The 21,471-nt window shown below is 36.0% G+C and overlaps 1 protein-coding gene across 8 annotated transcripts in view; it reads right to left on the bottom strand.

Annotated features, from left to right (window-relative positions):
* Positions 1 to 20,447, bottom strand: part of KANSL1L (KAT8 regulatory NSL complex subunit 1 like) — a 134,315-nt gene extending 113,868 nt beyond the window's left edge. For 2 of the 8 annotated variants that reach the window (XM_019446135.2, XM_019446136.2), the window contains exons 1-2: positions 16,632 to 16,921; positions 1,023 to 2,139 (exon numbers count right to left, since the gene is read on the bottom strand). In XM_019446135.2, coding sequence (XP_019301680.2) covers positions 1,023 to 2,110 — 1,088 coding nt within the window. In that variant the 5' untranslated portion in view covers positions 2,111 to 2,139; positions 16,632 to 16,921. Of the gene's footprint in view, positions 1 to 1,022; positions 2,140 to 16,631; positions 17,226 to 17,893; positions 18,166 to 20,357 lie in introns of those variants that run through there. The other 6 variants (XM_019446134.2, XM_053905308.1, XM_019446137.2 and 3 more) reach the window with 6 other exon arrangements.
* Between the last annotated feature and the right edge of the window lie 1,024 nt (positions 20,448 to 21,471).

The raw sequence follows: 21,471 nt of genomic DNA, 5'->3' as shown, positions 1-21,471 counted from the left end.
ATTCAATCTAATAGCTGACACTATAATTGACTAAATTGGTAAAGACCAGAGCTGAAAGGTGGGAACTCAAGGAGTATACAAATGTTGTAATTTTTTTTTTGAAATGGGGAGGCGCCTGGGTGACAGTTAAGCATCCAACTTTTGATTTCGGCTCAAGTCATGATCTCACAGTCATGAATTCAAACCCCATGTGGGGCTCCACACTCAGTGTGGAGACAGCTTAAGATTCTGTCCCTCTCCCTCTGCTCCTACCCCACTTGTGTTCCCTCCCTCTCTGCCTCTCTCTCTCTCAAAAATAAATAAATAGTTCCCAACTTAAAAATACACACACAGACACACACAAAAAGGAGATCAATTTACATATACTCTCAACTAATAAACTCCTAAAGTCAATGAGGGCTCCCTGCATGCAGACTGAAGTTTTTAATTTTGACTATACGTATTGGCTAAAATATGCAAAATTTTCAGTCTTGTCTATAGCCTATTCTATTCAAGAATAGGAAAGATGTTTACTTTTAGCTAAAGAGCTTACATTACTCCTATATGGATTTTTCCTAGATAGAGCAGTTGAGTAACTCATTTTTAAACAGTATGTATATATTCAGGGGCGCCTGGGTGGCGCAGTCGGTTAAGCGTCCGACTTCAGCCAGGTCACGATCTCGCGGTCTGTGAGTTCGAGCCCCGCGTCAGGCTCTGGGCTGATGGCTCGGAGCCTGGAGCCTGTTTCCGATTCTGTGTCTCCCTCTCTCTCTGCCCCTCCCCCGTTCATGCTCTGTCTCTCTCTGTCCCAAAAATAAAATAAAAAAAAAATAAATAAATAAATAAAAAAATAAACAGTATGTATATATTCATACATAGTTCAACAAACAAAACATTTTAAAAATTCACCAAAGTTTTATAACTTAAAGATTATGGCACTAAAGTTTTAGAAAACTTATTTCCACTTAACGTATCTTGAAATCAAGACAAAATCGCTGCTATACACAGAACAGTAAAAGGTCTAAGAATAATTTTGCACTTACACTGCCACATTTTTTCTAATGGTATATTCATCCAAATCATCATCAGAGCTGCTATCAGTTGCATCAGAATCCAGACCTTCTTCAACATGAGACAACAGCCCTGTAGCGGACAGTGCAAATCTTTGGATTTCTGCAGCTGTACACCGTGCAAAGCCATTTTTTGTATCACTCCACAATTTATTCTCTGCAGTCAACATGTTGACTTCTGGCTTAATTTCAGTGCATTTAGGTAAACTGCTATCCAAAATTGTGGTAGGTTCATGAAAGATCTTCATTTGGGGGAGTTGATGTTTCATAGAAAATTTCATTTGTTGACCATAGTGCTTAACAATATGCTTTGCCAGGAGCATCTGCAAATGTTTCTGAGTTCTTCTAGCTTGGCTAAGTAAAATTTTCTGTTTACTTACACAATGAAGTAAACGAGCATTCACTTCTTCCTCTTTTTCAGCAGCTGAGAAACCAACAGGCACATTTGAGTGGCCAGGCCCACTTTTCTTTTGAGCACAGTGCAATAAACCTTTTTTAACTTCAGCATCAGTAACTTTATCCAAAAGTGCATTCTTTTGGTACCATTTACAGTTTTGTAGTTGTACTTTATCTACATTAATGTCTTTGGTTGTGTTTGAATCCAAAATAATTTGTACATCTGTCATGCACTGGCTTGTGGTATCTGACAGAGGTTCCTTTTTGATGAACTCTTCAGAATGAGAATGACAGATTTTACTAAGCTGAATGTTGCTGCCATTACACAGTATGTTTTTCAGCTTACTGCAATTAGGTTCCCCTAATTTCCTTTGTTTGTAATTTTCATTGTATTTATTTAATGTAGAATTTGAACTCATTAAAAGAACCGTCTGATAATGTTTTGACGACTGAGAGGAGCCAAAATGTTTTAAATTCACAAAGTTAGTGTTAAGAGTAGGTTCAGGAGTTGGAAATCCCAGCATCTGAGACAAAGTGTCTTCCTTTAACTTTTCATCTACAGTTCTTGGACTTTCCATGCATAGCATCTTGTCAGACTCCATGGTACTTGGTAAAGATGAAAAGCAGATACCCTTTGTTGCTGCCTCCCTCAGAGCTGGGGTCATGGCGAATCCTGCAGACAATTACTGGAAACCTAAAATAATGTAAAAATAAATGATCAAATATCTAGAAAAAAAGGTTTCTGCTTACACTTTTTCCAAGGGCAACATTTTCAATGTTTCTGATTAAAATGTAAATGAAACCAAATTCCTCCTTTATTTCCCAACACCTAATAATATCTCTGTTCTTTCCTAATTCATAAGGAATTCAACAAAGACTAAACTATTCTTCACTCTGACTGTGGGCCCAATTCCAAAAACTCCAATTAAGGTTGCACATTACCTAGCACGTGTTAGACAAATGCTTGTGGATGTGCCTCAGGACTCCTTTTTCCTTTCCTTTTTTTTTTTTTTTTTTTTTTGAGACAATGTTTAGTGAAAGGCAAAAGAAAAAAATTCCAACCTGGAATTGGGGAATTATATTTGCAAATGTAACTTAATCTCATATTTTCTGCCAAAGAATTACTTATCCTTATAAAATATAGTAAATTGCTCAAAACATCCATTTCTCGACTTAAATTTCATAATCTGAACAGTATAAATATTAACTAAAATAAGCTAAATGTTATAAAAGATGTAAGTAACTGAACTAGAAATTAAAAAGTATATAATTTCACAACTGTTAAAATAATATGATAGCAAAAACTTGCTTGATAAGCAATGTGCAAAATTTTTCTGAAAAAGCATCTGTAATAATTTTTTTCCCTTTTCACAATGTAGAGTCATCAGTTATCATTATAAAAGCTGTTACTCCTGCCTGGAAAATAGTGGGGGCTGTAACAGATAACTACTAAAGATTAATCCTATAATTAAACAAATTTCATTGTATTTTATCAAAAGAAAAAGTGTATATACCATACAGTCTGATTCATTAAAAAAGTTAATCCTATACCATTGAAAATTATGAAGACTGAATAGTGAAAAAATTTGTATATCATTAAAAATTACGAGTTTTATAAGATACTGTGCAATGATACTACAGAAGTTTTGTTTCAACGCATGAGAGTTAAGTCATTTAAATGGCCACACTCTCGTATAGTATGTCCCCAGGTGCTAGCTGTTAACTCTATACCCTCATTCTTATAGAAAAACAGAAAACCAAAAGGGGATTCTTTGCAAAGACTAGCAAATATCAAAGGTAAAAGAGCATGAAAGTTTCAATGCAGTTAAAAAAAAAATACTTAAAAGCAAGTTATAGTCTAGGAGAATATATTGGCAACATATATAATAGAAAATAATTTGTATCCAAAATACATAAAGGACTCCTACAAATGAGGAAACTAGTTAGACACTTCACAGATGACTTCCAAATGGTCATTAAACACATACTCAATCTCACTAGTAATGAAGGAATTATAGATTAATAAAGCAAGAGAACAGTTTCCCAATCACTAAATTTAAAATAATGTTTTAAATCTAAAATATCACTTATTATGACAATGTGGGTAAATAAGATTTCTCACATCTATTTGGACTATAAGTTAACTCTAAATTTGATATTAATTTGGAAAATGTATTTGTCACAAGTGCACAAGACAGCAGTGTTTGTAACAGCAAAATATTCTTTCAAAGCAACCTAGTTATCTAGCAATAAGAGGATGCATAATAAAGCACAATGGAATACTATACAGCAACTAAAAAAATGATCTTAATCTATATATATATCAATATGCACAAATCTAAGAGTATAAAGTTAAAAAGAATGGTACAGTATATGCTACCAAATAAATACAATACAAACACAAGCTCTCTTTGCTACAACTACTGTGAGAATGAGAATCATTCTCAGTAATCAAACTGTAGACTTTCAAGAAAATGTTGATGTCACTCTGAAGAGACGCACTGTTATTGTGAAGGGTCCCAGAGGAACCCTGCAAAGGAACTTCAATTACCTCAATGTAGAACTAAGTCTCCTTGAAAAGAAAAAGAGGCTCCGAGCTGACAAATGGTGGAGAAACAGAAAAGAACTGGCTACTATTCCCACTACCTATAGCCATAATCAAGGGCATTACACTGGCTTCCAAGATGAGATCTGTGTATTCTCACTTCCCCATCAACACTGTTAGTTATAAAAATGGTTCTCCTGTTGAAATCCAAAATTTCTTGGGTGAAAATACTTCCACAGGATTTGGATGAGACCAGGTGCTGCTTGTTCAGTATCTCAAGCCAAGATAGATGAGTTAATTCTTGAAGAAAATGACATTGAACTTGTATCAAATGCAGCTGCTTTGATTCAACAAGCCACAACAATTAAAAACAAAGATATCAAAAAAAATTCTTGGATGGCATCTATGTTTCTGAAAAAGGAACATTTCAGCAGGCTGATAAATAAGATCTAAGTTGTCCAGCTATAGAAACAGCAAGATGCCAGATGTATTTTAGACTTGAGGTATTTTAACTTCTTTTTAAGTTTTTCCATTTATGAGAGACAGAGACAGAGCCTGAGTGGGGGAGGAACAGAGAGAGACAGAGAGACACAGAATCCGAAGCAGGCTCCAGGCTCTCAGCTATCAGCACAGAGCTTAACGTGGGGCTCGAACTCATGAACTGTGAGATCATGACCTGAGCCAAAATCAGACGCTTAACTGACTGAGCCACCCAGGCGCCCCTGAGAGATTTTGAAAATACAATAAAACCTACATTGATATGGGGGGAAAAATACAAACACAAGACCACACCATATATACGTAAGTGTGTGCATGTTTATGTGTTTACAAGAATAAAAAATGAACCAGAAAAATGTCCACCAAATCTGTGAATATCTGTGAGCTGCACATCAGATAACTTCCATGAAACAGAACTAAAAGTGGTAGTTTAAGAGAAGTTGAGTTTCAACTACAAACTTTAGTACTGGGAGGAAAATGACTTAAATGCAAAATGAACAAATGTTATTGGTTGTTAATTCTATGTGATAAAAACATAGATGTTTGGGGGCACCTGGCTGGCTCAGTCAATACAGCATGCAACTCTTGATCTCAAGGTTGTGAGTTCAAGCCCCACATTGCATGTAGAGATTACTTAAAAAATAGAGAGATGTTTGTTCTTTTTATATTTTTCTGTGTAATGTCTCAAAAAATATGTAGACATTCTTCTCTCCCCAAAGTCTATTTTTAGTTTCTAATTTTATAATAAATATTCTATTATATTCTAATCTATAAACATCTACAATAGTATTTAGATAACTACACTGCTCTCTAAGGAAAACTGTGTTAATCACAGATGAGGTAGTCATATTCAAAAGGTCCTATACTCTATCCCCTCCCTCCCCACCTTCTCTCTCTCACTTTGAACAAGGTGCTAGAAACATAATTAAAGTGACTAGTAGCAGAGGCAGAAGGTAAAATGTCATGAGGCAGCAGAGTTCATCTTAGGCCCTTGATAAACTAAATATAAGGGGAACAAAAATAAGAGGTAAAAAAATAAAGAGATTAATAGTTAAGAACTAGAGCTGGTAGCAAAAAAAAAAGAAAGAAAGAAAGAAAGAAAGAAAGAAAGAAAGAAAGAAAGAAAGAAAGAAAAAATGCAGATTTAGACTGGCTAAGACACATTTACGGTATAGAACTAGAATAAAACACACACACACACACAAAAAACTCTGGTGAGATCTCTAGGGCTTACTTGGTAGTATCTACCAGTTTCTAAAATGATCTTAATAATCCCTGTCTCCTGGTATTCATGCCCTTTCTATTGGAGTATGGACTGGATTTAGTGACTTGCTTCTAGCAAACAGAATGCAGGAGAGGTGACGGGATAGCACTTCTGAGATTAGGTTACAAAGGGACTGTGGCTTTCATCTTGTCACCCTCATTCTGGAATGCCAGCTGCCATGCTGTGAACTGGGAAGACCCACATGGCAAAGAACTAATGTCTCCAGCAACAACTACCTAAAGCCTGCCAAAATTTATGTGAGTGTTCTGAGAGACCGATCCTTCCCCACTCAAGCCTTCAGATGACAGAAGACCCAGCCAACACATGGAATGCAGCCATGTGCAAAATCTTGAGCCGGAAGCACCCAGCTAAGCCATGCTTAGATTCCTGATGCACAGAAGCTGTGAAATAGACATTAAATTGTTACAAAGCAATAGGTAACTAATACACTTGGATATGAAGACTTTTGGGTTCTAGTCTCTGGAAGCCCCATCCATATCACAGTTACAATTCTAGGATTTCCATAAAGTGCTTCTATATTCTATTCCCAAGCATATCTTATAAAATTCCCAGCCTAAAGCCTTTCTACTTTGCATCCAAAAGAAACTCCCAAAAATAGACGTCTCCTGTAAATAAGAGATTAAACTGTGTTTGTATAGTTTTTTTTTTTTTTTAATGTGATGTATCATACTGATTGATTTACAAACATTGAACTATCTTTGCATCCCTGGAATAAATCTCACTTAATAGTTTTATCATAAAATATAAGTGCATTTAATCTAATTTTAAATTATTAAATATGCGATCATTACATATTAACAATGTATCCTGATTATTCTAAACTTTACCACTTCTGACTTCCTCCATATTACATAAACTACATTTACCACTAATATTTCTAAGGATCTATGAAGGCTTGGATTTTTGACTATTTTGTTAACTACAGGCATCCCTCATTTTATCATACTTCACTTTATTACACTTCACAGATTGTGCATCTTTTACAAAGTGAATGTTTGTGGTAACCCCACATCAAGCAAGTCTACCGATGCCATTTTTTCAACAGCATATGCTCACTTCATGTCTATGTCACATTTTCATTATTCTCACAATATTTCAATTCTCACAATATTTTCATTATTATATATGTAATGGTTATCTTGATTGGTGATTATGACTCACTGAAAGCTCAGATAACAGTTTTTAACAACAAAGTATTTTTATAAATTCAGGTATGTACAGTTGACCCTTCAACAACGAAGGGGTTAGGGGTGCCAACTACCAATGCTGTTGAAAATCCATATATAACTTTGATTCCCCAAAACTTAACTACTAGAAACTTTACCAATAATATAGTCAATTAACACATTTCACGTGTTATATGTAATATATAGTATATTCTTACACTAAAGCTAGAGAAAAAGTTATTAAGAAAATACATTTACAATACTATACTTATTGAAAGCATACTGTGTGTATAAGTGACCATACACAGTTCAAATCTATGTTGCTCAAGGGTCAACTGTATATTGTTTTTTTTCAGACATAATGCTATTGCATATTTAATAGACCACAGTATAGTAAAAACATAACTTTTGTATGCACTGGAAAGCAAAAAAATTCATTTGACTTGCTTTATTGCAGTATTTGCTTTGTTTTTTGGGATGTAGAACTAAACCCACAATATCTCCAAGGTAGGTTTATCATCAACATGAAAAAGTATCTGACATACAGCAGATGCTCAGTAAATATCTGGTGGATAAATAAGTGGTTACCATTATACTTAGAATAAAATCCAAAGTCGCCCTTTCTATGATCTACAAAGTTCTACGTTATCAGGTCCCTGAATGCTTCATATGCTACAGCTCTCTTCTTAGATTTACTACACTCCAACAACACTGGCCTCTGTGCCACTCTTAAAACACACCAGAAAGTCCCTGCTTCAAGGCACTTTGTACTTGTAATTCTCTCAGCCTGGAACAATCTTCCACAGATAAAATGGCTGGCTCCCTCAATTCATTCATACTTCTGCTCTACGATCACCTCACCAGAGTCTTGGCTTGACTAATACATGTTAAATAGCTTGAGCCCCTCAATTCATGACACTCCATTCCCTCATAATGTTTATTGTTCCTGATAGCACTAATCATTACCTATTATTTTATTACATTCTATTGAGGAATTTATTTTAAGAGAACTATATTTTGGTCAACATTCTAATCACTGGCACTGAAAACAATGCCTGGTACACAAAAATTGTCAGATATTTATTGACTGAATTAATAACAAACGAGTCATGATTTTGAAATGTGTTCAGAGATTTAGGTAGTAATAAATAGTAACAACACCTATTTTAATTATTTTTAAAATAATAGATTAGGAAAAGGAGAATTGTTTAAAGAGCATCTACGCAAAAGCCTAAGCGTTACTTCACCATTAATGATGACAGACTGAATGCCTTTGCCCTATGATTGGTAATGAGTCAAGGTGTCTGTTCTCGCCACTCCTATTCATCACCATACTATTGGCCTAGCCTGTGGAATAGATGAAGAAAGAATAAAAGACACATATTGGAAAGGAAAAAGTAAAACTGTTTCTATTCACAGATGAAATGATTTTCTACATAGAAAATCCCAAGAGATCTATACAAAGAGCTCCTAGATCTAATGAGTTTACTAAGGTAGCAGATAAGGTCAAGATACAAACATCATTTGTATTTCTAAAATTAAAAACATTAAAAAATTAAAAAAAACACCAATTAAAAAAAAATCAAGGAAGACCTAAATAAATGGGAGTGATACACTGTGTTTATGTATTAGTTTATTCAATATTTTAGAGTGTTAATTCTTCTTAAACTGATCTACAGATTCAACACAATCCCAATTAATCTTGGCAGAATTTTTTGCTGATATTAACAAGCCAATTCAAAAATATACTGGAAAAGGCATGGAACTAGAAACTAAAACAAGAAAAACAACAAAGCTAAAGGATTCAAACTACCTATTTACCTAAAGTAGTCAAAATAAGTATGGCACTGGTAAAAGAATGAACACTTAACAGAAAGAATACAGAGCTCCAAAACAAACCAGCACACATATGGTCAACTGATTTTTGACAAAGATACAATGGCAATTCATTAGTAAAAAGGCTAGTTTTTTAAACAGTAAAAACTAGTAAAAAGTTTTTAGTTTTAGTAAAAACTAGTAAAAAGACTAGTTTTTTTAAACATTGTTCTGGAACAGTAAGATAACCATATGCAAAACCTGAAACTTAATCCATACCTCACATGTTATATAAAAATGGTCACATCCAATAGAATGGATCACAGACATAAAAGTTAACTTAAAATCATAAGACTTCTAGAAAAATATGCAGAAGAAAATCTTTGATTCTGGGTTAGACAAAGATTTTTTGGATAGAACGCCAAAAACATTATTCATAGAGAAAAAAATGATAAACTAGACTTCCTCAAAGTTAAAATACTTGATAAACTAGACTTCCTCAAAATTAAAATACTAAATAAACAAAAGAAATTATTCAAAACGTAACTTAGGAGTTTCTGACATATATATGCACAAGACATATGTTTAAGTTAGTAGAAATCAGATGTGCATACTCCTGAAAGATAAGGAGTTACCATTCAGGTTAACTCTAAATAATGGTTTCAACCATTACATAGTTTTAAATTGTTAACTATTTTTAGTCACCAGCTCATTTTTATGCATAATGGACAACTGGTTAGAGGCAGATGCATAAGGAATACTGATTTAGAGCATAAAATAATGAATTCTGCAAATTCACCTCAATATTGAGCTAAACAATTCCTGGTGACTGTTGATTTGTCCCAAAAGTCCAAGTTCTTGAGTTTTCACACTACAGGTGGCAGTCAATTGTTCAACATACTGTAGCTTTTCCCCCCTAGGAGTACATACACTACAATGTGTTGATGTGGACTCTACAGCCATAATTTTCTTGCAAGTATTTTGGAATGATATATGTTTCTAATATTTTTGTGCTTGCACAGAGTTTTGATGATGGTTGCTTTTTTCCTTATTTAAGGAAAAAAATGGCCAAACAAATTTTAAAGACTTACAAATACCAACTATAAAAAAATGCCAACACGTTAAGAAAATGACATAAGCTTAATTCCATAAGCTGTATTCTGTATGATCACAATTATTTTATAGCACTTAAAGGTATCTCCAGGATTCAGAAGTCAATTTAAAAAACAAGACAGTGAGAATATCTGGCTACAACTCATCTGGTTTTCATTTGAGTATAAAGACTGTCCATACCACAACATGTTATTTATAGAGAAGTACTCGTGAATGGCAGCTGAAAACCAATTTCATCTTTTAAAAACAAAACAAAATAAAAACTTTCCAAAAGTTACAGAAATAAACAAGTTGAAAAAAAAAAGAATTAACTTTTTAAAAGCAGAAAATGAAGAAATGGCCAACTTTGAGTCATAATTATAGTTTTGTCTATTTTTGGTAGAAGCTAGATTTTTAACCTCCATTTAATATATATTCAATCTAAAACCAAACATTTAACAATTCAATTAATACACATTTATTGATCAACATGTAACAGACACTATCCCAGTTACTAGAAGCATGAGTGAACATGAAAAATAAGGTTTCCATTCTCACAGAGCTTACATTCTAGCAAATGGTAGATATAGAATAAATACACAAATAAGAAAATATCAAGCAAATAAGGATTCCATAGTGTTTTATAAAAAATTAAATAGTGATACAGCATGCCAGCATTGGGAGTTAATTTAGATTTGTAGATGAACAAAGGCCTTTGTGTTGGTGACATCTGTTCTGAGACCTGAAATGACAATAACATGCCAACCAAGATTTGGGGGTAAGAGCCTTCCAAGAAAAAGGCAACTAATAAAAACCTCGAAAGCAGAAATAAATTTGTTGTGTTTGTGGAACAAAAATAAGAAATATATCTAGAACATAATGAGCCAGAGAGAGAAAGTAAGAGGAAATAAGATCAGAGAAGCAAATGGTTTGCACAGACATTTTATGTAACTCAAAGGAAAACCACTGAAGATATTTGGATAAGGTAGTAATGTGATCTAATTTACATTTTTATTTTTAAAAAATTACTCTCTAGCTGTTCCATAGAGAAAAGGTTTGTATGGAGAAAGAATGGAAATACCTTCCAGGAACAGAAGTAGGGAGACCAAAAAGCTACTTGAAGTAATCTAAACAAGTGATGGTACTGGTGGCTTAAACTAGTGAGGTAGTTGAGGAAAAAAAAAAAAAAAAAAAAAAAAAAAAAAAAAAAGGATGAATCTGAATCTAAGATATGTTTCAAGACAGTTAACAAAACTTTTGTCAGCCAAGATTTCGTGGGGCCTAAGGTAAAGAAAGCAATTAAGTATGACTCTTAGATTTTTGGGTTGAGCAACTGAGTGATTAGTGATGTTATTTTCTGAAATTGGGCAGACTTGGGGTAACAGGTGGTTGAGGGAGAAAGAACTTTCTGGGTTATGTTGAGTTTGAAGTACCTATTAGCCATCCAAGTGGAAGCAGTCAGATAAACAAGTCTAAAGTTCAAGCAAAAATTCATAGTTAGAGATATTATTTTGGAAAGTCATTGGTTATAAATAGTATTTAAAGCCAAAGGACTAGAAGAGTTTATCTAGGGAGAGAATATAGGTAAAGAAAAGAAAGGAGCCCAGGATCAAGCCCTGGAGTGCATTCACATTTGGGGGGGGGGGGGGGCGGCCACAAAGGAGGAGGAGCTACCAAAGAAGAAGAGTCCTAAAAAGTACAGTCAGTAATTGGAAGGAAATTCCCGAGTGTGTGGCAACTGAGATCCCAAAGTGTTTAAAAGTATATAAAGAAAACAGGAGCAGGTCCATCAAATTACAGTGAAGTCAAATAAAAGAAGGATAACAAAGTGACATATATTACTTTCTAAGCAATCTGTTGAAAAGCTTTGCTTTTTCTCAGTTAAGAGTGAATTAAAGAAATACCCAAACCCAGCTCCTTCTAGCCATCCTGTTCTTACCTAAGAGGGGGAAAAAAACCCCAGAAGCATTTGTGCAGTTCACAGCCCAGGGGCACAGGCTTCCTAAAAGACAGACCTAATCATCAGACTATAGAATGCTTCCCCAACATCTTAGTAAAGGGCGATTTACTGGAGTTCCTTTTACCCAATACATCATGTCCCCTTTTTCGACAAGAAATTATAAGGCATACCAAAGGGTAAAATATAGTTTGAAGAGACAAAGCAAGCATCAGAACCAGACATAGATATGGTAGGAATGTTGAAATCATGAAACTATAAATTTAAAAGAACTTAAACAACAAGCTATAATTAATTTGCTAAGGACTCTAAAGGAAAAAAAGTAGATGGCATGCAAGAACAGATGCATCATCATAAAAGCAAAGAGATGGAAATTCTAAGAAAGAATCAAAAAGGAATTAGCTAGAGATCAATAACACTGTAACAAAAATGAGAATGCCTTTGATGGGCTCAACAGTAGACTGGACATGGCTGAGAAGAGAATCTCTGAGCTTGAGGATATGCCAACAGAAACTTCCAAAAGTGAAAAGCAAAGAGGAAAAAGACAAAACAACACAAAACAAAACCCAGGGAGAGAACAACCAAGAACTGTGGGACAACTACAAAATGTGTTTACATGTAATTGGAATACCAGAAGGCAAAGATGAAAAAGAAGAACTATTTGAATAACAATTAAGAACTTCTCCAAATTAATTTGATATCAAACTACAGATTCCGAAGTTCAGAGATCATACAAGACAAATGCCAAAAGTAAATTAAAATAGCATATGTCACCAGATAAATGAAGCACTATATTAAAATTATATTACATTAAGTTATACACAATAGCATACTCACAATACTTCATGTAAAAATTTTTACTAAAAATTACTTATCATATGTATTTTTCCCACTAAAATGAAAGCCACATGAAGGCAGGGTTTGAATGTTTTCCTTCAGTACTGTATCCTATAATATTGTTTGGCACACAGCAAGCAGGCCCTTAATAAGTATTTCTTCAACTAATAGCATCAAATATAACAAATCTACAATTGACCCTTAAACAACATGGGTTTGAACTGTGTAGGTTCACTTATATGTATTTTTTTTTTTTTCCAGTAAATACAGAACAGGTACTGTAAATGTATTGTCTCTCATGACTTTCTTTAGAACATTCTTTTCTCAGGCTTATTTTATTGTAATAGAATATATAGCACATATAACATACAAAATACGTGTTAATCAGCTATTTATGTTATGGCTTTCAATCAACAGTAAGCTATTAGTTGAGTTCTGGGGGAGTCAAAAGTTTTATGTAGATTTGTGACTGTATGGGGGTGGTCAGGACCCCTAGCCCCCACGTTGTGCAAGGGCCAGCTGTATTTTAAAATGTCAAGGAAGGGGGTGCCTGGGTGGCTCAGTAAAGCGGCTGACTTCGGCTCAGGTCATGATCTCAGGATTCTTGAGTTCAAGACTGCATCAGGCTCTGTGCTGACAGCTTGGATCCTGCAGCCTGCTTCGAATTCTGTGTCTCTCTCTGCCCCCTCCCCTGCTTGCACTCTGTCTCTCTCAAAAATAAACAAACATTAAAAAAAAAAAAAATTTTATGTCGAGAAAGGAGGTACATGAGATTTTACTATGAAAGGAGTCTTAAGGCTAAGAAATGGTAGTATAGAATATTGCCGTCCAACAAAAATATGATGTGAGTTACGCATTTAATTTTAAACTTGCTACTTTAAAAAGAAAAAAACAAAAACCATGAAATTAATTTTAATTCTACTGAACCCATTATACACAAAACATTATTTCAATCTGTAATATAAACATATCTTGAAGGGAAATTTTATGTTTTGTATGTTTGCTAAGTCACAAAATCCAGGGTTTTTTACATTTAGCATGAACTCAATTTGGACTAGCCACATTTCAAATGCTTGATAGTCACATGTGATTAAAGCCTACCTTACTGGACAGTACAAAGTATAAAGTATATAGTCCCCCTAAGTAAACAAGAATCAACCATTAACTAAAATATTTCAGTTCCCAAAGTTCTTAGCTAAACATATTGTTTAGTATTTTTAGACACTAATATTTTATGTTATTCAAAAAGAATATGGAAAAGGCAAAAGCTTTCAAAGAAGCATCTTGATCTTATGAATATCTAGTTTCTAATTATTCTGGGTTCTATTATTCAGTTTCTAATCATGCACATAATTGTGTGGGGAAAAAAGCATTTAGACCTTAGCTAAATCTAAGAAATTTCTTTCTAGCTGCTAAAATACTGTAAATACTGTACTCTATTTACTGTAGGCACCATTTATTTCATATGCACCTAAGATAATCAGGCAAAACAGGCCCCCCTTCTAAGAGTTTCATATATAGGACTTTAAAGAACCTGAAACAGGTAACAGAGAAAAACTCCTTTTGACCACAACATAAAAAAGTAAAATATTAAGCAAACAGGATTTAAGAAACAAAACTGCAAGCTTAGGAACCAACCAGTACCCTTTCAAAGAAAGCAACTAGTCAGATTATTCTGATTATCTGTCAAGAAGCAACTCTTCTCGATAATCCAAAAATCAACTATTTCCTGAGCATGAATTTCGCTTCTGTGTTTTTACAACAAAGTTTTCAACTAACATTTCAATTTAAATAGTAATTAATTAATTAAATACCTTAGCACATCCAAGCCCTGACATTTTGTGTGTGGCAAAAAACAAAACCAAAAACCTATCTGTTATAAATCTGTTACAGATAATCCACTTAACTAAATAACCCTACAGCCAACAGTCCATTTTTCCAAAAAATACAAACCAGAGAAAAAACTGCAGTGAAACAAGCCAAAGTTTATGCTTTTTTTTTTAAGTTTATGTATTTATTTTGAGAGGCAGAGAGAGAAATCCAAGCAGGTTCCATGCTGTCAGCACAGAGCCCAATGCAGTGCTTGAGTTCATGAACCGTGAGATCATGACCTGAGCCGAAATTGAGTCTGATGCTTAACCGACTGAGCCACCTATGTGCCCTCAAAGTTTATGCCTTTAAATAACAAACATTTAAAAACCACAAAAAAATCAAAACTTTTTGTCTTTTGTTTTGGCCATATTAAGCTTCATTATTATATACAATCAAATTAATCCACTATAAAAAAGAGTCTAAAGTCTGTATCATAAATTCTGATATTTGGTCTACAATTTAATCCAACACATTCATTGTGAATTAAGAAAGAAATTAGTTGCTATATTACCACAAATAAAAAGCTTTGCCCTGATGTCTACAAAACATTTCCATTAGTAATTTAATATTTATAAATCAGATTTATGAATTTAGTATTAATTAAATGTAAAACACTCCTGTAGACCTCATGAGATAAAGTAAATATGTCATCCCTCAAAACTGGTATGTACGTAATGAGATACTTACGATGTCAATAATTACTGAGTTGGTCCCAACACTTGGCAGATCAAATCTTTACAATATGTAAGTCACATATACCAAATAACGTTTGGCATACATTCTTTAAAAAAAATAAAATCAAAAGTTTGTTAATCTAGGAGTGCATGGGTGACTCAGTCAGTTGAGCATCCAACTGTTGATTTCAGCTCAAGTCATGATGCCAGCATTGCGGGATTGAGCCCCGTGTTAGGCTCCGCATGAGTGTGGAGCCAGTTTGAGATTCTCCTTCTCCCTCTGCTACTCCCCTGCTCCCACATGTGCTCTCTTTCCCTCTAAAAAAAATAATTTTTTAAAAAAGTTTGCTACTCTAGTCTATCTTCAGAATTGAAACTGATAATCTAGATAATTTAGATAAGAAAAACCATCCTTCCTTCTGAAAATGAACAAAAATTAAACGCCAAATCTGATTTTCCACCCCCTAAAATACTCCAGACTTTGACTATGATTTATATTCTAGCACATGAATGTATATCCCACAGAGTCCATGGAAAATATCCTATTCAAATCTACCCGGAACATTAATTTACTCTTTGAACTGGAATCTGGATAATCCCAGTTCTCTTAAATGCAGTAACACAAACTAGGAATTACAGTATCACAAATAAGGCAGACTCATCTACAAGTTTAAAACAATAAAAACTACCAACAGCATTATGAGAGAGAGAGAAGCCTGAAGTAGGGACAAAAATTTTTTTCCACAGTTACAACTTAAATGTGTTTCAGACAGCTGATCCATTATAAAAGTCAGAGAAAGAAAAGGCAAAAAAGCCAAATTCTCTTAGCAAAGTATGAGAGAAGCTCTTTCAAATATTAATAAAATATTTAAAAATTCAAAATTTTAAATTTATAACTCATAAAGAAAAATTCCAATTAAAACAACAGAAGCAATGAGAGTTTATACTGGTATAATTTTACTCCTCAAAAATACAGGAACTGATGGAAGATATAAATATAAAATAGAGTGTCATGTTTTTAAGGTTTGTTACATACAGGCATTCTCAATTTACAGCAGAAAACACTGCAGTAATTGGCATGACCAGGGTACAGTTGGCTCAGTACTCTGTACTCAGTAATGTTTATAGCAAGAACTTCTTCCACTTTGAAAACTATCCCTAAAAAGGAATTCTCTTTGAAGACTAAAGGAATTTAATTAAAGATAAAGCCACTTGGGTGGCCACATAACACATCAAACAGATCATACTTCAAGCAGAATTATTACTATTCAGTTTTAAGTGCATGACTCATAGGAATATAAATGAAGGGTTTTTTTCTGTGTACATCCGCTTGGATTCAGAAATTTACATTTAGAAATACACTATCACATTTGTTTCAATTTAATTTCATGTCGTTAAACAATGATTAATGAATGATCTACTACCAAACGATTTTTTTAAATTACCTTGAAAAACATGCTTGAGAATTCTTGGACTTATAGGACTGGAAACAGACAATAAATACAAGGTGCATTACAAATATTAATAAAACCTCAATATTATAAATGAATTTTCTCACAATTCTGAATACTTATAGAGAACTGCCACATGTGTGTAGAAATAAAACATGCTTCTAAAAACCTTCATTACGAATCAAGTATTAAAAACCTTCATTACGAATGGTCTTCAGATTTTCATTATACTGTCTACAGGCAAGTACAATATTACCATTTTTATTAACATTTGTTTTTTTACTTATCCTACATGGAATAAGGAGAACAGTTCACGGAAATCTCTCTTTAAGACAACATTTAAGAGGAAAAAAATTAAAAGAAATTGTGTGTAAATGATACACCCTCCTTGCCTTTCTAAATTGAAGATAAAATACAGAAAGTAATGTAAGATTGTATTGATAATTCGGGGTCATCCCTATATACAGCATTCCATTAAAGTACTGTAATACAGTCAGGACTTTAGGATAGAGGTAGAAGACGATATGCTTTAAAGTCAGTAAATTGGTTGCAAAGTCCCTATTACCGGTCACTTCTGTTGCAAGTAGCCCCATTCCTTGCAGTTTTTAACTTGAGGAAGTCAACTAGTAAACAATCCTAAAACCAAAAGAAACAGATTTCTGCCTCCTTCACAATCTAATACAGTATAGACAAATGCCAAAGGACATGAGAGGAAAATAACTGAATAAAGGAAAATAAAAAGTACAGATACATATAAAGTTTATGTAGGTTAAAGGCAGTAAAATATGTTATAGGCAATAATTGGTGGACTATCAAGAACAATGTGAATAAAACAAAGAAACTTTAGACATTAGGCTTTAAAAAAATAATAACCCAGTAAAGGCTACCTGTGAAACTAGAATGATCAAAATGAAATTTGTAAGTGAATTCTATACAAGATAGATAAATGAATAAAGGAAATGAAATAGTTTAAGTCATTGTGATAAGTGGCATAAAAACTGGCTGGAGCTCTTGGATAATGTAGCAGTTGAACAATGAGAAGTCACTGGACCTTTTAGTAGACATCTCTGAGAAGAGCAGTGAGTCCCCCACATGAAGGGAGTACTCTAATGAATCAATCACAATGACAGTACGTTGCCAACAATGTACTGGTAAACTCAATAAGACAAAAAAGGCAAGACATCACTTCCTAATCTTCCAGAGGTCAAAAAGGTAAATATTAATAGCCAAATGGCAAGTATTCACTGATCACCCACTTTGTGATTAGCAGAATGTCAAATATGAAATACACTCTTCTCCTTCCAGCAGCTTACAAGTTAGGAAAATAAAATATATGGGTCACAAAACATCAGTGGAAAAAAAATTTAATGCAAATTAAAGCAAGATTTTTTGTTTCAATACTAATAACTAGAAGAGGAAAAAAGATATAATGTGAGGTTGGCTCATATACTAGATACACTGTGTCATACTAGTTACAACCTTCTGGAAGGTAGTTTGGTGATGTTCAAGAGCCTTAAACACACACACACACACACACACACACACACACACACACACACACACACAGACTCTGACCTAGTAATTTCTCTTTTACAAACCTAAGGGGGGAAAATTTTTCAAAGGTTTATGTAAAAGGTGATTCTCTGTAGTGAAGTTTACACTTTAGCAAAACATCAGAAACATCCCAAACATCTGCCAATAGGAAAAATTTTAAGTATGATAGTTACATGATATAATTTTAAGCAACTAAAAATAACTTTTCAAAGACTAATGACATCGGAACGTTTACGAGGTAGAGTTAAATGAAAATAACACATGAACCCAGTTATAGGGAAAATACACAAATAGGCATAATTAGAGAGAAACACAAATTGTATTTTTCTTAGTTGCACTCATCTTTATTTTCCAAATTATTTTATAATAAGATTAAGTAAGCAATTACTATTTAGAAATGGCACCTATGACGCACAAAAAATAAATGTAAAAAATAAATGTGATAGAACTGGCCTGGATTTTTTAAAAATCATGTGAAACTCTAGAAGGGCTGGGGAAGAGAAATAATGATTACCTAGGTTAAAACTACAGAAAAATGGTGGCAACCTTGACGCTGATCTGAGTAAATAGGAGCAAAGTGGAGAAGAATCAAAAATAATAGTTACAACAGGTATTAAAGATATTCAAATATATCCTATTTCATGATTCATTCACCGTTTATACTCTTCCAGTATGCTGGATTAAAAAAAAAAAAAAAAAACCTGACTTTTGCTATAAAACCGTATTCCTTAGCAATTTCTGTATTTGTAATGCTTGGTGAAGATTTTTACTAACAGAAAGTATTTAATTATCATAACAATCTCTTAAAGCAGGGATATTATGAAACTATCTGCAAGACGAAACAAACATTGAGATCAGAGGGGTTGTGACTTGCCCAAGGAAACAGCTAGTTAAAAATTGGAAACAGCAGAAACCACTCGACGCTAAACCTCTTTCTCAAGTAATCTACATTCCAGAATACCAAGTTTTTCTCCAATATTGAATTATTTTTAAAGCCTCTTTTACCTAGTCAAAAAACACCGCCAGTTTTGTCTGCAGTACTGGTAAATATCTCTTACGTTTAATTGGTAGGTAACAAAACTACCCCAATCCTGCATTTTAAAAACATTCCTACCGACCCAAACTCAGCACCAAGTTAAGCAAACTGAGTTAAGACGAAATAAGTTACCCTCTTAAACCTCACCAGCTGACTAAAGTTTGGGGAATCAAAAAGGAATGTGCTTCCCTCAGTTAAAAAAAATAAGAAGAAATCGCCAAAACCCCCCACCTCCCCGCGCCGCGCCTCACAGCTGATCCGAGGTAAAGGGTGGAGTGGATCTGCCGGGCAGGGAACCAAACAAACACTAATTCTCTCGAAGTTAAGAAAGCATTACAAGAGGGTCCATCCAGTGCCTTCCCTCTTGTATGCAAAGCTAGCCTCTTCTTTAATGACTAGAAAACAGCTTTGTATTTCTGGCTACCAATCACCACATATCCTCAAATTTTCCAGCAACGTCGGTCCCTTCAGAACACCTAGAAGCAACACAAACTTGGCAACACCATTCCTTAATAATTCTTTAGATTCCTCTCCACCCCATCTAATTCCAAAGACCAAATCAACGTATGCCTGAAACAAAGTATAAAATAAAGAAAACAAGGGTCACATCTAACACAGCTCCGCTTCAGAGCTCTCCCAAAACAGCCGACACCACAACCGCACCCGCAGAGGAGCGGCCGCTAAATCAAGGGGCGGGCCCAGGAAACCACGTGTTCTGCCTTCTGCGCACGCGCCAGCCAAAACAAAAGGGAGGCCTGCCAAGCCCCTCCCCTGCCCCCACGTGACCGCGCCTAGGTCCGCCCCCACCCCTCCCTTCACTCCTTCTCTCCCCTCCCCTCAGCTTCTGCCAAGGCTGTTAGGTTTAGCCGTTTAAATTTGGCTGCGGTCCGACCCCTGCCCTAGAGCGCGATCCTGTGCCGGGACCCAGAGTCCAACAGCCCAGAGAATTCGGGGGGCGAAGGGGCTGCCGTTCGGCTGCCGGGCCCGCAAGTCCACCCGGCGGTCTTCTCCGCTCTCCCCTCCCCGCGCTGCCGCCGTCCCCGGCAGAGGAGACCCACCCCCCTCAGCCCGCCGCTGAGACGCCGGCCACTCGCCTGCTGGGGCGCCCTGGCTCCCCTCCGCCGCCGCACCTTCGGTCCGGCCGTGGTGGGGGCTGCTGAGGTGATCTCTAGCTGCCCGCCCGCCTCCCCCCACCCGGGGCGCCGCTGACTCGTCTCCAGAGCGCGCCCCGCTCCCGCCCCGGCCGCCGCCGCCGCGGTTTAACAGTCCGCCCGCTGCCCGCAGCTCCGGGCGGCTCGGGGACGGAACCCTGCCGTGGTGGAGGGGCAGTGGGCGGGGCGCGACGCCAGCCAATGGCAGCGGGGGAGGGGAAGCGCCATGCAAATGAGCGCGGGTGGCGGGGAAACCCCGGCAAGGGGCGGGGCCTGCATAAGCTGCTTGGAGCGTTCTGGAAGTGGCTGAAGCGCAACGCCCGAGCCCTGGTGCAGAGGCACGGCGGCTCCCCGGGGGCGGGTTCCGGGTCGTTCTCGCTTCTTGCCTGTTCCCTTGCCAGCGGGAAACAGGCACGCGCGCGCGCGCACACACGCACCGAAAATACGGGCGGGCGACTTCCCGCCCTTGCTTTGCTATTTCTGTACCACCGTGACAGGAAAAGCAAATCGAAGGGAAAGTCGGGCTGCATGACGCCCTACCGCCCGCGCTGGGGCTGCGCCGGCTCCTGGCGTCCCGATCATCCCGTGTTGCGACTTGAGGGGCAAGTTTTAAAGCTTTGTCACAGTTGCCAAATCTATAAATCTCCTTGCGTTTGCTTGTATACACGCTCTGCGCTCAAATCCAAAGTCCTAATTCTGTACGACCGTCGAGAGGCCCTGAAATAGGGTGACAAAACTGTGCTGGATCCAGCTGGGTCGTTTTATGGTAAAACTCAGGAGCCGCTCGCTCAAGCATTTTTAAATCTGCACAAAGCTAGTTTGAGTGGCGGTAGAGTTAGCTCTGTACCGCAGTAGCGCAAATAAATAAACCGGGTTTTGTGTGGAGATAGTTGGCCAGGGACACATAAAAACGTTTCTGAGAGTTGCACCTGGCCCACCGCTCCACTCACAACTAAACTACACCCGGACATTTCCCCACACGCGCACTTTTTTTTTTTTTTTAATAAACTTTTTAAAATCTAACTCCTTAGATGATGTACTACAGGTTTTCTTAAGCGCCTAATTTACACATAAAAAGATTTAGGGAATAAAG

The sequence above is a fragment of the Panthera pardus genome, unplaced genomic scaffold (assembly GCF_024362965.1).
Source record: "Panthera pardus isolate Hobbes unplaced genomic scaffold, ASM2436296v1 HiC_scaffold_10, whole genome shotgun sequence".
In the NCBI taxonomy this organism is placed as follows: domain Eukaryota; kingdom Metazoa; phylum Chordata; class Mammalia; order Carnivora; family Felidae; genus Panthera; species Panthera pardus.
The sequence above is the reverse complement of the archived record's forward strand: the minus strand, read 5'-3'. Positions and strand labels throughout refer to the sequence as shown.